This window comes from Ornithodoros turicata, unplaced genomic scaffold (genome assembly GCF_037126465.1).
Source record: "Ornithodoros turicata isolate Travis unplaced genomic scaffold, ASM3712646v1 Chromosome42, whole genome shotgun sequence".
Taxonomy (NCBI): domain Eukaryota; kingdom Metazoa; phylum Arthropoda; class Arachnida; order Ixodida; family Argasidae; genus Ornithodoros; species Ornithodoros turicata.
The window spans coordinates 144,278-159,516 of NW_026999372.1; the positions used below are offsets into that span (position 1 = coordinate 144,278).

General features: G+C 45.2%; 1 protein-coding gene across 2 annotated transcripts in view; it reads right to left on the reverse strand.

Moving 5' to 3' along the window:
• Nucleotides 1–12,725, reverse strand: part of LOC135374090 (uncharacterized) — a 73,182-nt gene extending 60,457 nt beyond the window's left edge. Inside the window, exons 1-6 of one of the 2 annotated variants that reach the window (XM_064607087.1) lie at nucleotides 12,590–12,725; nucleotides 11,775–11,913; nucleotides 7,880–8,013; nucleotides 7,403–7,547; nucleotides 6,278–6,411; nucleotides 3,380–3,539 (exon numbers count right to left, since the gene is read on the reverse strand). In XM_064607087.1, coding sequence (XP_064463157.1) covers nucleotides 3,380–3,539; nucleotides 6,278–6,411; nucleotides 7,403–7,547; nucleotides 7,880–8,013; nucleotides 11,775–11,913; nucleotides 12,590–12,632 — 755 coding nt within the window. In that variant the 5' untranslated portion in view covers nucleotides 12,633–12,725. The remainder of the gene's footprint in view (nucleotides 1–3,379; nucleotides 3,540–6,277; nucleotides 6,412–7,402; nucleotides 7,548–7,879; nucleotides 8,014–11,774; nucleotides 11,914–12,589) is intronic. The other variant, XM_064607088.1, reaches the window with a different exon arrangement.
• Nucleotides 12,726–15,239: the final 2,514 nt, after the last annotated feature.

Here is a 15,239-nt window from a genome sequence, read left to right on the forward strand (position 1 = left end):
GGATGCGAGTGGGAATGGCGACTGGAGAGTCCATAAAGGGGGAGCAGCTCCATAACCAGGGAGAAGGAGAAGTCAGGGCGGACGACCAAGACTCGTCACAGAACCGCCTGAAGCAAGAAGTAATCGCTCGGACGGGGAACCCGGAACAACTGGTGTCGCAAGGCCCGAAACGGACTTCAGACTGTGCAACCTCTCAAGAAGCAGCTCGACAGCGTCCATCAACACTGTGCCGTCACAGATTGTGCCCCAAGGACAACGTCCAATTGTGGTGAGCCGGCAGCCTGTGTACAGATTTCTTGTGTTAGATTAAATTGTGTGCCCATTATTTACTGGTGTTGGCCTCGTTTCTTCCACAAACTACCCCAAAGGTACCCCTATCTCGTGTGCTGTCGTTCCTACCGGGAGCGGTCATCACACTGACATAATTTTTCCTATAAGCTAAATGTACTGCGAGAGCTGTGTTAAAGGAAATACCTCAAGGTTAGCATCCTAGCAGACGTTTCGTGCAAGCGGGCCAGGACCTTCAGCAAAAAATATTCTGAGAACGAACTGCATTGACACTCAGTGACTTTTTCGAGTTATTAGTTGGATTCTGTTTATGTATTTCTTGCATGAAGCTTTTGAAGCTCTTTGGCTGCTGTCAGTTTTGTCCTCATCCACGTGGTTCACACATAGGGGGCAGAAATTAAGGGTCAGATGGAAGATACACTTTGCTTTTCATTATCCTTCTCTACTGAACTGGTGCACAGCACTCGTGCTGTCTCATCTGCGGAATGACATCATCACCCTTGCTGTCTACAAGTCAGGTAGAGAAGGATTCCAAAGCATGCCTTGTGGCTGCTCCTTAAGCAGTGTTCACACCGACCAACAGGCCAACTTAGAGGCGGTGCCATCTACGTATACTAGGCAGCTCCGCAGACAAACAATCTCGCATCATCTTATTTCACCAAGAGAACAACATTCTCTTAAGGAATGCCAACAAGGATGCTTCTGTGGCTTTGACCTAACAACTATTGTTTTTCACAGACACCTGCACAATTTGTAACCAATGCAATCTAATTATAGTGAAAAAATGGCTAGGAAGCAAGCGAGCTGGTGAAGATGATGCATAATGTAAAACCCCGAGACTAGGGAACACGAAAGGACAGACTTCGTGTTCCCTAGTCTGGGGTTTTACATTATGCTAATAATAGTATTATGGCACTATAACACAAATAAAATTGTGGTGCGTGCCACCACCATTGGAAGTGAGGGCAAGTCATGTGACAATGCTCCTCTCGCTGATTTGCCAATGCACAACCAATTTCTGAAGGTTTCGTTCGGTGACAGATTCCCTCCAATTTGAGTCGGTCATGAATGTGCAGTTGGTGCAGAAAGTTGGCCTGTGTGAATGCTGTCTTATCGTTTGTTACCTTTGTTTGTGTGACAGACAAATGAACATGCGATAGATACATCAAGTGAGCTGAGTAAGATAGCTTTGGACACTTCTCTGTACAAAAAATGTGTAAACTGAAACCAACTGATAACTTGAAAAAATCACCCGTTGCCAACATAGTCTAGTTTTTAAATATTTTTCACTGAAGGTTCAGAGTTCCAATACGTAAAACAGACGTTCCAAAAGTGTCCCAAGTAAAATTTAAATGTTTAAAGAAATGAGCCATTGCCTGCACAGTCCATGGCACCGCACTCTCAAGTTTACGAAGATCTAATCTGCACTAATGCAACCCAGCCTAAGACATACAGAATTAATTTGCCAGTTTCGATTGGTTTTCAATGGTCTTCACTTTTGCACTAAAATACAGATAGCATGTTTGTGTTCCTGCCTCCAGTGTACGTCTAAGCCTTGGCATTACACACTCTACAGCAATACATAGCGTGACACAGCGTATTGACAGTTCAGTACAGTGGATCAATTCTACGCACCTTGTTTACTCACAGCATATGAATTATTAGTGGAGTCTCCTAAATGACAACTGTTTTGACGCAAGAGACTCATTTGATGTGCTTCGAATGTGGTTCGAGGAACATACTAAATCAGACAGGGAAAGGACGACATTGACATTAACAGTGCGACAGGACATACTGTTCCTTGTGTGACAGTTTCCGAACGTTCAAATTCATTAACAGTTGTTGCCCTCTTGCTTTATATGGCGTAACACATTCTCCGAATGTCTGTCTGGTTTTAACTATAACTTCGTAACGTTCCGTCTCATCTACAGTCCAAGGGGTAGTCAAATTTGACCCACCCTTGCTTGTAATCCAAACACGTAGTAAAGAACTTCAAAATTACGTGCGTGTTCCAACCTAACCTTGTTCTTCAGCACATTTCACCACCCTCCGCCCTGCCCTGTGGGCGATGCGTACAAATTTACAAATAGCCGCCGTCGGCGTCTGTACAGCAAACGCATCGGGTTTTCGGGGTTTTCTGCCGCCGCTGCCGCCGCTCTTCTGTATCGGCCAGGGTTTCGAAATACGCGGACGGTGCCCACAAGATGATTATCTCTTGGAAATATCGCAGGCCCCGTCATGAGGCATTCCCCTTATACTTCCTTAGAGGTAGATTGGATTTTCTATCCTTCTACATTTGGACATCAGGATTGTGTTCTGCGATGCTTTTAAGTTGAGTTAAGTTGGATTTTCTTCGGTTTTTTCATGTCTGTGCTGCAACTGTATTGTCATCTAGCAGACGAGTTACCTACGGAGGTACTGCTGCAAATCAGCGCAAACTGCGTCTGTTGCAACTAGTTCGATGTCTATTGTACCCCGTTTAAGCGTTTTTCGGGTTATGAAGTCCAGAGTGGACTGAATGAATGATCGTGTCGTAAACAGCAGTTTTACACTGGAAGAAGCCTAGTGAACTTATTCTGCATCTCCGTGAATGTAACAATTGTAAACCCCTTCTCTGAAAACTAGTGTTTTGTACAAAGAAAATACCACTTGGCAGGCAATCCTCGGGAAACTACAGCGACGACCATACCTCTAATTGCGTAAGCAATCCCTCTGTTCTTCGTCTTCCCCGCTTCGGAAGTTTATGAATCTATAGGGTTTTGTCATGTATTGAACTTTACTGTGTATGAGAACTTTTTTGTGTCAGTGTGTTTCTGTCTCGTCCCTGTCTCGGGTGTGGTACCTCTCATTATTCTGCCTCCGGAAGTGCAAGGACCGAAAGCTCAGTCACAGTAAAGCTTCCCATTGTCTCCGGTGTTTCTCAGTTACTCGTCCATTCAAACACGTAGTATAGTGCAACGCACGGGAAATACCTGAGGAATATTTCCTGTAGCCAGGGGTAGAACTGGATGAACACAGTTTTCATCCACATTCATTACCATGCTGTCGCAGCGCGACTTGAACGGCCGCTGGCACGCGGAAAAGCGCTTACCAGCAATGTTCTTTGTGCATCTCTTCCCGGCTCAGATCTCTAGGTTGTAGGTCTGCACGACGTTTCGGGCCTGTTGGTTCGTGTGCTTCTTTATATCTTTGCTCGCAAATGAGCCTGGCGTCTGATAAGGTTTTATCATTGCACTGTGGTGGAGGGACGCCTGAAAACGAAAGATGTGGTATAAGCAGAGCGCCCCAACAAACATGCGTCAAGGATTTAGAAGAGATTGTACTCCATAGGATTGTACTCTGTCCCAAATGTCAGTGGCCCTCTCCGTCTTCCTTTAACTCTCCTCATCGGATATTCGAAGTTTATTTGAGAATCCCTCAAAAACGTTTAGTAGTAGCTTTCGCCAATCTCAGACCAATAGGAGAATATTTCTTGTCAGAAGAAAACGCTGCGTTCAACGTCCGTCTCGCACCTCCCCCTCCAATATTGTCCTGTTTTCGTCCTTTTAATCTCAACCAGGTGTACATTAGTCCTCAATCTTTCTACTTCAGATGTAGAGCATATTGGTACGCGACCTGTATATACAGGGTGTCTTTTTTTTATGCGATACAGATTTTTCATTAAAAAACTATAAGGGCTATAGACATGCTGTTTTCACTTCTATCATCTTTGGGCCAGCGGACGTTCTTGGCCAAATGTTGCTCGACCGTCAAATGACTAATTACCTAAAAATCGTTAATTAACTTTCTAATTATAAGAGATTCGAAGTTATCCCAATGAGAACATATGTTCCTTTCGGTTGCCTGATATCGAGGCAGTTTTCAGAACAAAAATCGTTAGGTGGATCGTCCGCAAAAAAATCGTGAAGGAACACCATATTTTTCTTTATTTTGTTCATGGCGCACCTTCGGAGACCCGTCTTTCCTTCACCCCCAATGCGAGAGGGGGAAAGAGCACACTGCCGCCTCTTGCGTCCTGGAAAAAGATTAACAGAAAATGCAGCCCAAGATAAGGGCAGTTCCGACAGCGTCGCCCTATACATGTGTTTTTGTTTTGTTTCCGCAAGTTAAAACTCTTCTTCGACACACGGGGCGGCACTGTGGCGGCATCTTCGACGCATGAGGCTCCTTCGCCATCTCACATTCGGAGTGAAGGAAAGACTCGTCTCGGAAGATGTGCAATAAAGAAAATAGAGAAAAAATGGTGTTCCTTCACGATTTTTTGCGGACGATCTACCGAACGGATTTTTGTTCCGAAAACGGCTACGATATCAGGTCACCGAAAGGAACAGGTGTTCTCATTGGGACAACTTTGGAGCTTTTATAATTAAAAATTTAATTAACGATTTTAGGTAATTTGTGATTTGACGGTTGAGCAACTTATGGCCAAGAACGTCCGCCGCCCCAGAGATGATAGAAGTGAAAACAGCATGTCTATAGCCTCATAGTTTTTTTATGAAAAATCTGTATCGCCTAAAAAAAAGACACCCTGTATTGTCCGCTGGCGGGACAACGCAACCTAAAAGTGCAAATACCGAAGAGGGCAATACAAACAACATAGACAGGCAGCGAATCGAACTTCTTTTTTACCCACGAACGACAGGCTTAGAAAACATGACAAACTACATCTCTCTGCTTCAAAGTCCAAAGGCCAATACGCATGAGACTTTTTTTCCCCTAGCGAGACGACGCACACACGCGAAGGACGCCAAGCGTGTGCAGCGTTTGCGACTGCCTGAAACGCATGGAAAGTCTCTAGAACGTGCGATCTCGCGTGCGACGCCGTACCTGATTTTTATTTCTTTACAACCCATGTTGCAGCAATACGGATGTCGCCTGGTCGTCTGAAGAATGAATATTTCATTGCTTCGAGTGTCCTTAGAGTCACTAAATAAGCTTCGCTTCAGAGAATCGACACCGATTTCCAAGGGAGAGGAAGAACGCCATCTTGTTTCCACACCACTCCTGTACCATCCCCAGTTGAAGGTCGAAGACGACTAATATAATGCTCACTGTGCGATAGAGAAGCGTGTATGATTATTGTGCGATAATCCATGTATTGTCAAGCAGAACGTCCCGAGGGTGTGAAGGAGAGCTCGAGGCCTACAACCTTGATGAGCTGCTTTAAAGAGAAAGGAACATTTAACCTGTGCACGATAGATAGCATCGTGCACTAAAGTGCGCGTGCGCGTGGCTACCGTGGCGTGGAAACAAGATGGCGCGTGCTAGCTCTTGGAATTCAGTGTCGATACTGTGAAACGAAGGTTATCTAGTGGCTCTAAGTGTCCTAGTGACATTGCAATTCTTCTGCAATCACTTGACGGGAGTGCGCGCCAGGAATAGCAAAGTAAAACAAAATTGAAGCAGGGAAGTGAGGGAAGGAGGTTGAGTGAGGGACAGCCTCGGGGACGTCATTTCATATGCCAAAGTTGCAGAATGATGATGCTCTGAGGATTAGATTTTGACATCCCAGGGATACCATCCCTGTCCCCATCCGACGACCTTAGAATAACCCTGGGATGATTGTTTTCTGGGGTGCTGTGGGGTTCTTGGTAGTTCCGGGCTCCGAGGCCGAGTGAAGTGAACTGTTGAACTAATGTGTTGCTCGTCGGTGAACTTGTTCGTTCAGTTCACTCGAATGCATCGTTCAGTTGGAAGGGTTCATTGAAGAACGACACATCAGTGCGCCCAAACACTCCCCCCTCCCAAATGTCAGTGACACCCCCTTTCTGACCTCTGTACCCCCAACAGGATTGTCCTTGCAATTTCTGCTTTAGACACATGAGGGTAATGATATGTTAAGCTCTAATGACGTAACTATAATACTTACCCCAATTTTTTTCAACACCCCTCCATGCTTGGTATTCCGGATAAACCACTGCTCCCAATTGAGCCACGGAGGCCGGTAAAATGGCAAAGTTTTCGGAACCATCCCTTCTGTAATACTCACACTTCGGTTTGGACGATGGACAAGTTGTTTTCATTCTCGTCTCTATCGCCGTACCAGAACGTAGAACAGCGTCGGGGTGGCAACCTTTTTCTTCTAGGAGTTTCGGAACGCAATACTTGTTGTATTTTAACATACTGGAAAAGATAGCATTTACACAGCCCTTAAAGGGACTATCGCATCCGTCCCGGTCGATTCCGAAACTGTAGTGCTTTTTTACTCCGCGTTCATCACTGATAATAACGCCGAAAACCCGACGCGAATTGGCAGCGTTGTTCCTGTGTAGTTTGATATAAAACTTGGCAAGAGCAGACGACGCATTCCTAGATTCCCTCTCTGGAAACGTCACACGGACGAGGCCAATCACTGCGCGCCCTTTGACATGGAGAGTACCAATCACGGAGCGGCCGGAGGGACCTTGGTAGCCTTGGCAACCGACCGACAGGCGGGCAGCGAGGCGGAATGCTAGGGGACGGCGTCTTCTCTGTTACCGGCTCGCGGAATGTTGTTTCTGGTTAACGTTGAACGTGTTCGTACAGCCAGGAGCGTAACGCCGTGTTTCACGTTACATGGTTACGTCTGCACTCACACTGGTAAGCGAAAGTCAGCGTATTTACCGAGGACTTTTCACTCAGTATATTGCGATGCGAACGACAAGCAGACGATCTCGGAGACAATCGCCTGCGCTGCGCTCCAATTCGTGCGCCTGGCTTACGTCATCATCGTCGTGGCTGCAGATGGAGTGCAGACCTTAATATGTAAACTTTTTCGGAAGAGAAATTTGGCAAAGTTAACTCTGAAGTTGCGAGGAACATTACCCTTTCGGTATCGTACATACGTTCCCGGATGCGATAGTCCCTTTAAATGACAGAGACCTTCTGATGCGCAACGTAGCCTGACATAGCCTTCGATCGGGTGTATTTAAGGTGACCTACGACCGATGAAGCAACAAACAAGATTATCGGGGTTTCCGTCTAGGGATGCTACATTTACATTAGAGTGGTTTTCTGTTCGCTTATTGTGACCTTCCATTAGCGTGGCCTTCACTTCCTGCGATGGGTAATACTTTTTGTTTCCTTTTGATGGCACCGCTCTAAGACCATGGCCCGAACATGAAACAGCGCTTACCAGCAGAGTAGTTCCACATCCCCACTTGGTTCAAGTGGGTCACTAGGCTTTCGAGTATTGACGCCGTGTTCCTGGTTATATGTTTTGTAGCAATCAGTGTTCGCGTCGGATATTGTTGGGGCGTCGCACTTTGCTTCAAGGAGGCCTGAAAACGAACAATATGATATGCGAACACATAGGATACAAAGCAGACCTCCGCATAGATCTACAGTGGAAAGGTGTAATTGCTAATATTGTCATCATTCATCAAAGCCGTATCGATTTTCTTAATCGAATCTCAGAGCCTAAGGTTTATTCCTCGTCTGAAGTTCGGTTGAACCAGTCGATCTTTTTTTTTTTTTTTTTTCATGAAGTAGACTGACACCAGTCATGTACTACACTGATTCTAAAATGTGGATATATTCATCACCGACGTCACGGAGACTCTATGAAGGACAGATTATGCGTCTAGCAGTCTTGTAGCACGGTTGTACTCACAGTTCCAGTTTGATGGTTCACATGCAGCCTCTATTAGCTTGCCCCACATCTTTTTTAAACGCGCAATATTCCGCTGATCGCATCCTTTTTCTGAGAGCCGTAAGGGAATGCAAGCCATGCCGTAAATCAGCATACTGGAAGAGATGTATACAAACGAATTGTATTGTTTACCGTTATTTACTGTTGGGATGGAGCGCCACGAAGCCGTATACGTTGTGAGTAAGAAGTACTCAATACTTCGAATGAATGTAAACGCAAAGACACGTAAATCCCCAGTGAATAAGTCATCAGTGATGGCCACTAACTACTTCTACAGTAGTTTAACTATAACTGCTAACTACTTTGTGATTGAATAGTTTAACTAGTAGTTCAACTACTTTTCAGGGGAGTAGTTAAAACTACTTTTTTAACTACTGCAATGTAGTTTAACTGCATCTATAACTACTTAACGATGTCCACCAACACCAATCCCTTGTAGTGTTCTTGGACACCTAAATATGAATCACAAGCAATAATAAACTTTGGCTCAAGCCATTGCTACGATCGTCAAATACAAAGCTTGCGGCGGGATTCTTTCTGTACCTACGTGATAAACTAAGTTGCCGAATTATTTCGCAGCAAATGAGGCTTCACTAGACAAGCATTAAAAGTGAAGATTTAGTACATATGCACGACACAATTGCTCTGCACCTCCGTTCTCATCAAACAAGTAGCTCAAGGTAAAAGTCGGAAGCACAATCGTGCCGTAAAGCTTACGGCACAATCGGAAGTAGTTGGCGCCTTCAGTAACCTAACTACTGTAGTTAAGTACTTAAAATAGTAGTTTAACTAGTAGTTGCCACTAGATTTCTGCAAGTAGTTGATAACTACTTTTTAACTACAATCAGGTAGTTTAACTAGTAGTTTAACTACATGTAGTTTACTACAGTGCGCATCGATACGATCAAAATTAGACGAGATTTACTAAAGGAAATTAATTCTGCCGACACGAATTAACGTTGATAATTATCACTGTTGAAAGAATGACAAGAAGTCTGGCGTGGGCGTCGCGCTGTGCTGCTTTTTGCGGCAGATGTCCAAAAGAACGCACATAAAACACCAATGATTCTAGAAAAGGATTGCTTCAGCACCTGATTATGCGTCGCGCGAGAGCTGCTTGATCGGTTAAATTCAATCCGGTCACGGCGGGCTCCGGAGGTGTTGCTAACACCCTGTACTCGAACAAGCTCGAAACGGCCGTCCACAACTGGTTTTCTGGACGCTTGACGTGTAACCCTATGTCCTCACGTGCAGCCACGGTCATTCTGTTCATTTCTCTGTTTGTTAACTGTACTTGCTAGCTTTGCACTGCGGCTAATACCTTGGGACGTTGATGTCACCCCGACAGTCACTGTTGGTATCGAGCCTAAAGTGTGCCACATCCCAACGCTGTGTCGATAAGAGCCAGCAAATACGAAAGAGGAACTGACTGTGATGATCCATGCTTACATAATGCAAGAAATTTACAAGTCATTGCTCATAAGTTTGCACCAACAGTTGCCGATTCTCAAAGTAGCAATGTTTCCTAAAAGGTTTTCAGCTTCCTTTCGCACATTCGCTGCACACCGTATTTTGGAGACGAAGAACTGCAAAAAGGTATCTTCTCAAACTAGATAAGTAAATGTAAAACCCAGCAGCGGTTGCCAATGCTAGTAACAGACGGTTAGGTGGTCTGTGCAAAAGAAAAACAGTGCGAAATTGTGTGTTGAGAATGACAACCCAGGAAGCACACCAATATTAGCCGAATATCGGGCCAACGCGGGCTGCGTAGTTTGCCATATAGTTCCCAATGGGTTGCCAATATTGGTCCCGCGTAAAAAGTGTAACTGGAGGCTCTGGCCATTGGGCCAATATGGGCTGCCCATATTGGCAAATCCATTCTGCCCGTATTGTGCCAATTCTGCCGTGATAATATCGATATGAGCTGGCGTAATAATAATGTTTTTCTTTTTTTCTGTATAATATCCAGAAGTAAAAGTGACGTTACTTAATTCGTCGTTCTTTTATTTGTTTCGTGCTGATCTTCTAACTGAACCACGTTGCATCGCGTTAGAAAATAATGCCTCGTCGTAAGAACGAAGAATAGGCACAGTGCCAGTCTCGCTCAATGAGCCAGGTAATCGAGCAGAAGCAGGGTCATGGAGAACAGGCTTCGTCATCATGCAGAACATCCCTCAGAAGCCTGGGTTCTGACCGCAATATCGTGACTAGACTGTGGGCTTCCATGCACATGCATGTTTGTCGTTTATATATGCTTTCCTACGTTTACAATGAAAAGCAGTCTTTGTCCAGGTTTCGAACTGATTAGAAGGATGCCATATGCTACATAAGAACGAATATTTTGAACGCATAGTTTGTATCAAAAAACACGAATACTGATTGTTTTTTTTTTTTTTTTTTCATAATTCGGTAGAGACAGATGTCACAGAACCAGCTTATCCAGAGTCTTGCTCTGGTGTCCCATTGTCGTGGAATGTTTTGCTTCCCGACTTCTTTGGCTAAATCGGGTTGGAATCTAGTATTTTCGACGCTTCAGAAATGTTGTTGTTTCAGTTGCATTGTCTCCACTGCCCACTTTGCCTTCCCAGTGCCGTGTTCAGTAAACTTTTTTCCCCCACCCTATAGGTGTATTTTGTCCCACTGCTTCAAATAGCTTCTTTAGCACGAGTCGCATGTAATGAAGAAGTAGCACGACAGTGGGGAAGCACAACAGATGCTTGTTTATACCCATACTATGGCATGTGTGATTTTGCAGCACGTTCGCTGACAGAATGCTAAAAATGCAGATCGCTATTTCCAAGAGCAAGGAAAAACATCGCGTACTCTGAGCGCTTTCACTACAAGTTCTGGAGATTTTTAGTTTGCAGTTTGATGTACATTTGAGGGTTTTCAGTGCACACTTATCCGTGCTCTAGTGATAACTATTGCTTTGTACTCGTTGAAATGTGCGATGTTACAGACTGCAATGCCTCAGATATTCTCCCCACAATGTTAATACTCTTTAATTCGATGGACGTGCCGTTCCTGCTTTGGTCGACACTGGTGCTTCTCTCTGCTGTATCCGTTGGAGGAGCTATACAAATTGGCAACTCCTTTCACCAGCCGCTAATGAATATTTTCATAGGGGAACCCGTTTTGCCAATCGCAGTGCACACCACCAGGCTTAATACTGAAGTCGTCTACTACCCGGCTAAGTTCCTACTTCTTCCTATGCTTGTCATTACGACGTATTTCTCACTTCAGACTGTCTGTGCAATGACAACGTATTCGTCGACTGTACCCACAGCGAGGTGCGTTCATCTGCTATGCCGCACTACAGCGATCTTGCACGACCTGGTGATTTATTTTAGCTCTCTCAAAGGCACTTTGAAAGAGCTCGCCGTTATGGGCCTCAGAGAGATGGACAACATCACAAATAAGGCACCGGGGAATATGCGTCCTAGGCAGACTTCTAAGGAAACGGAATTCTAAGGGAACTGTGCCGACGTATGTCCGACAGCGTCTGAGGAAAACCGTGCAAACACCTCAGCCAGCACAGCAGGCACCAGGGCTGAAACCCTGGTGCCTACATGTCCCGACGTGACATGGACAGCACGTCTACCACTCAGCCCCGTGAACTTGTCGTCTCTTGCGCCACCTCTTGTGGGGCTGAAATACAAACGCAGTCGTCCGGTTATTGCGATCGTCCCTCGCTGTCCTGTCGCGCCCAAGAAGTTACGTCCTGTGCTATTTCACAGTCATTTTGCGCGCTGCTACGCGGGCCAAGCGATTAGCCGTACTGCTCTGCACATAACTGTGGCGCAGTATATCACAATGCTGCTTCGGAGCCCCTGTCTAAATATGGAACAATACTTGCCAGCATCTTGTGATGTGAAACAAATCTGAGGGTTTTCTAGTACCGAGACCGTGTTCCTGTCTATATCTTGCATCGCACTGAGCCTTGGCTTCAGATAACGACTCCAGCATATCTTTTGCGCACTCTGCTGCAGTGAAATCTGGAAATATTATATCGGGATACATCGGGATACAGAAATAGAAAGCAGTGCTTGGCATTTCCGTACAAGAATTAGTTTTAGGAGTCTGCTAATGCCCTCCTAGGGAGTGCCCTTCAGCATATGCTATATTGCAATTGATTTCATCTAGAGAAAGTAATAGATACATTTTTTAAAAATATGGTCACATTTAGCTGGGACACCCTATATATAATTATTTATATAAATATAGAAGCTGACAACGAAGGTGTAGGAAGTAAGGACGTTAAAAGTTATTTATTTAAAGCTAGAAACTGAAGGGGCTACATTAACGTTGCGGCGGAAGCCTCGGCTAGATATATACTAAGGATCTACATTGGGACATACTAAGGATCTGCACGGATCGATAGCAACAGGATCCACTTGGTACGTGGTACATAGTACAACATACATTCTGTACTGGTGCACCCGGTACTTAACAATTGACACAACGCGGGGTTTCTGCATAAAGGTGCCAATTGGTCATTGAATGTAGGCTGCATCATCAGGCGGCAAGCGCGTTACTCTCATCTCACAAGGACACGCACTCAGACCCTTATCCATTTAAGAGGAACGCTTCATAATCGCCCGAAGTAGGCGAAGATGCAAAACATGTACAGTCAAAAACTCCCGGCTATTGAAAGGTTTTTACTGGACTCACCTGAGAAACAGAGTGATACAAGAGCAAGGATAACTAGCTTCATTTTAGAATAACTTGCTTTGTCCAGCACCGACCCAGCATGTGTAGTGTATTGTTCAATCAGCAAATGCAACGTTCCATACCCGCACGTGCCTATACGTGCAGTCATACGTGCCGACAATCATAACAGTAATGATAATGATGATTGGGCTTTATATAGCTGATAACCAACAGAGCAACTGAGACTACAGTGTGCCAACACTATCATAAGCCATAGTGTGGTTCATAGCGGGTTACTTATAATGCACCATAATCATCATATATGCCATGGAATTTTGCAGAGGGAAAGTTCCCTTCCAACAGTATCCTGACCTCGCAGATGGCTATGCGATACCCGGTTATGTGAAGTACGCATGTCCTTCCATACTTCGCTCCAAATATGACTCCCTCGTTTTACGTGCAGTGCACATTTGCCTCAAAACCACTTCTCCGCATCTCAGCTGTGCTCTGCGGCCGCCGAGTTCGCAGTTTTTCAGAACTGCAACAGGGCAAACATACGCTCAAAGTCGTGTGCGCATACGACAGGCCTGACAGATGAGATATGATTTTGCTAAGATGTTTTCCGAAGGGGACCAGAGAAACACATCTGGCTCCACTCCTAATGACGTGTGACCTCATCGCCCATTACCTACAGTGGCGATGGAGCAAGGGCCAGCGCAGTGAACTCGTTGTGGGCTATTCCTATGACGGTGACCTTCTAGTTGCAAACACTGGAGAACATGCGTAGCAGAATCCGTCCCACACAAATTTTAATTTGAGACACTTGACATTAATTGATTAATTAACATTTATTAATGGCAGACACCTGTGTATCTGGTTGACTCCACGTCGCTTTTCTGATTGACGTTTTCTTTATTGCTTCATTTTATCCGGATGCCGACACTGCTCTTTCTTAATTTTGTTGCCGTTCTGTAGACTTTCTACAAAAATGTGCATACCGGGTACAGACAAGAAATAGAGTTCATATTGAGTCCTTTTGGACGGCAATCTACCACTTCATTTTGCCTCTGTATGACTGTTTGGTGCAGGTTGTCCATGGAGGTTCCTTTAATGGAAAAGTTGTACACCGTTTGTCCTTTGCGATTCTACATGTAACAGTCCCGTAATCTGTAATCCGATTACTGACCACGTGCCTCACTCCGGGCAGAAACCCATACTCCAAGGAGAAGTTCCAGAATCGTGATACGCGATCTACACGAGCCACTCACAGCGCTAACGAATGGCCAGCGCGGCAAAAATGTCCGGTAAATTGCGCATGCGCAGACCGATCTTTCTTAACCTCCCCTCCGTTTTTGTTCGTGCCCCCCCCCCCCCCCCCCCCTCCTCCAGCTTCGCATATTCTTTTCGGCTGTTGCTTATCAGTAGAACCTGCAGTTAGGAGTACATGTCCCGCATGAGTCGACAGCACAGTTGACACTTGAGCCTTCTGTTCTTTTTTTTTCTTTTGTCTTTTTCAAATAATAACCATGTTCAAGCATTTTGTCCGGCTTTCAAAGCGTATTGTTCTTTGAGACCGCCTCTTCTGAGATGCTCCATCATATACATCTGTGTACAATCCGCAGTAAGTGTCTTATTGAGATTTAAATCATTGAGAGATAGTGTTCTTCCGAAACGCTTCTATTCGGTGTTCCTGATGTCAGCAGCACAGTCGACACGGATTGCTTCTCAGACGATATGCTTCTACAAACCCATTGTCCGCGCACTATATCGCTTCATTTTCAGGAGTCGGCTGCTCTGTGTTGTTCTGTTACGTGAGTTCACAGTACAATGTAGTATGCTAAGGGTGGCTGCTTTTCTGTGACACTATGCTTATTGAAGCATATATGTTTTGCGAGGCGTACCGTTGTGTACTGTTGAAAGCGTTTGACATGTAAACAAAACACGGGATATTGTTTGCAAGCTTACCCAAGCAGCAAGCTAATATTGGTCCAATATTGGACCAATATGGGCTGCCCATATTGCAAAGCCCATTTTGCGCCAACATCGCCAATATTTCTGTGATAACACCAACGGGAAGGCCGTGTAATAATAAAGCATTATCCGAATTAATATCCACCACTGACATTACTTCTCTCTTCTGTTTGCCTTCTGATTTTTGCAGATCTCATTTATCCATGTAGCATACAATTAAAGGAAAACACTGCATCGCCCCAAAGACGAAGAACGGATGGTACGCCCGTATTGCTGACGGACACAAGCAGTCCCACGCTGCGCAGGCAGGCAGCGTTTGAGCGGATGGCGTCAGAAGGTTACGTAACACGTGATTCCTCCCGGCAGGGTGAGCTAACTGACCACTGAGAGCCCAGTGCAACGCCAGTTATGTATACTAGAGAAAAAATAGCCGGAGCTCTTTGGCCGCACGTATAGCACATGTTTTAACTCAAACGTCGCCATGCCAGTACTGGACAGCTGTTTCGGCCTTCTTGGGCCTCATCAGCAGTACGCAGGCTGGCAGCGTTTGAGCGGATGGCGTCAGAAGGCTACGTAACACGTGATTCCTCCCGGCAGGGTGAGCTAACTGACCACTGAGAGCCCAGTGCAACGCCAGTTATGTATACTACAGAAAAAATAGCCGGAGCTCTTTGGCCGCACGTATAGCACATGTTTGTAA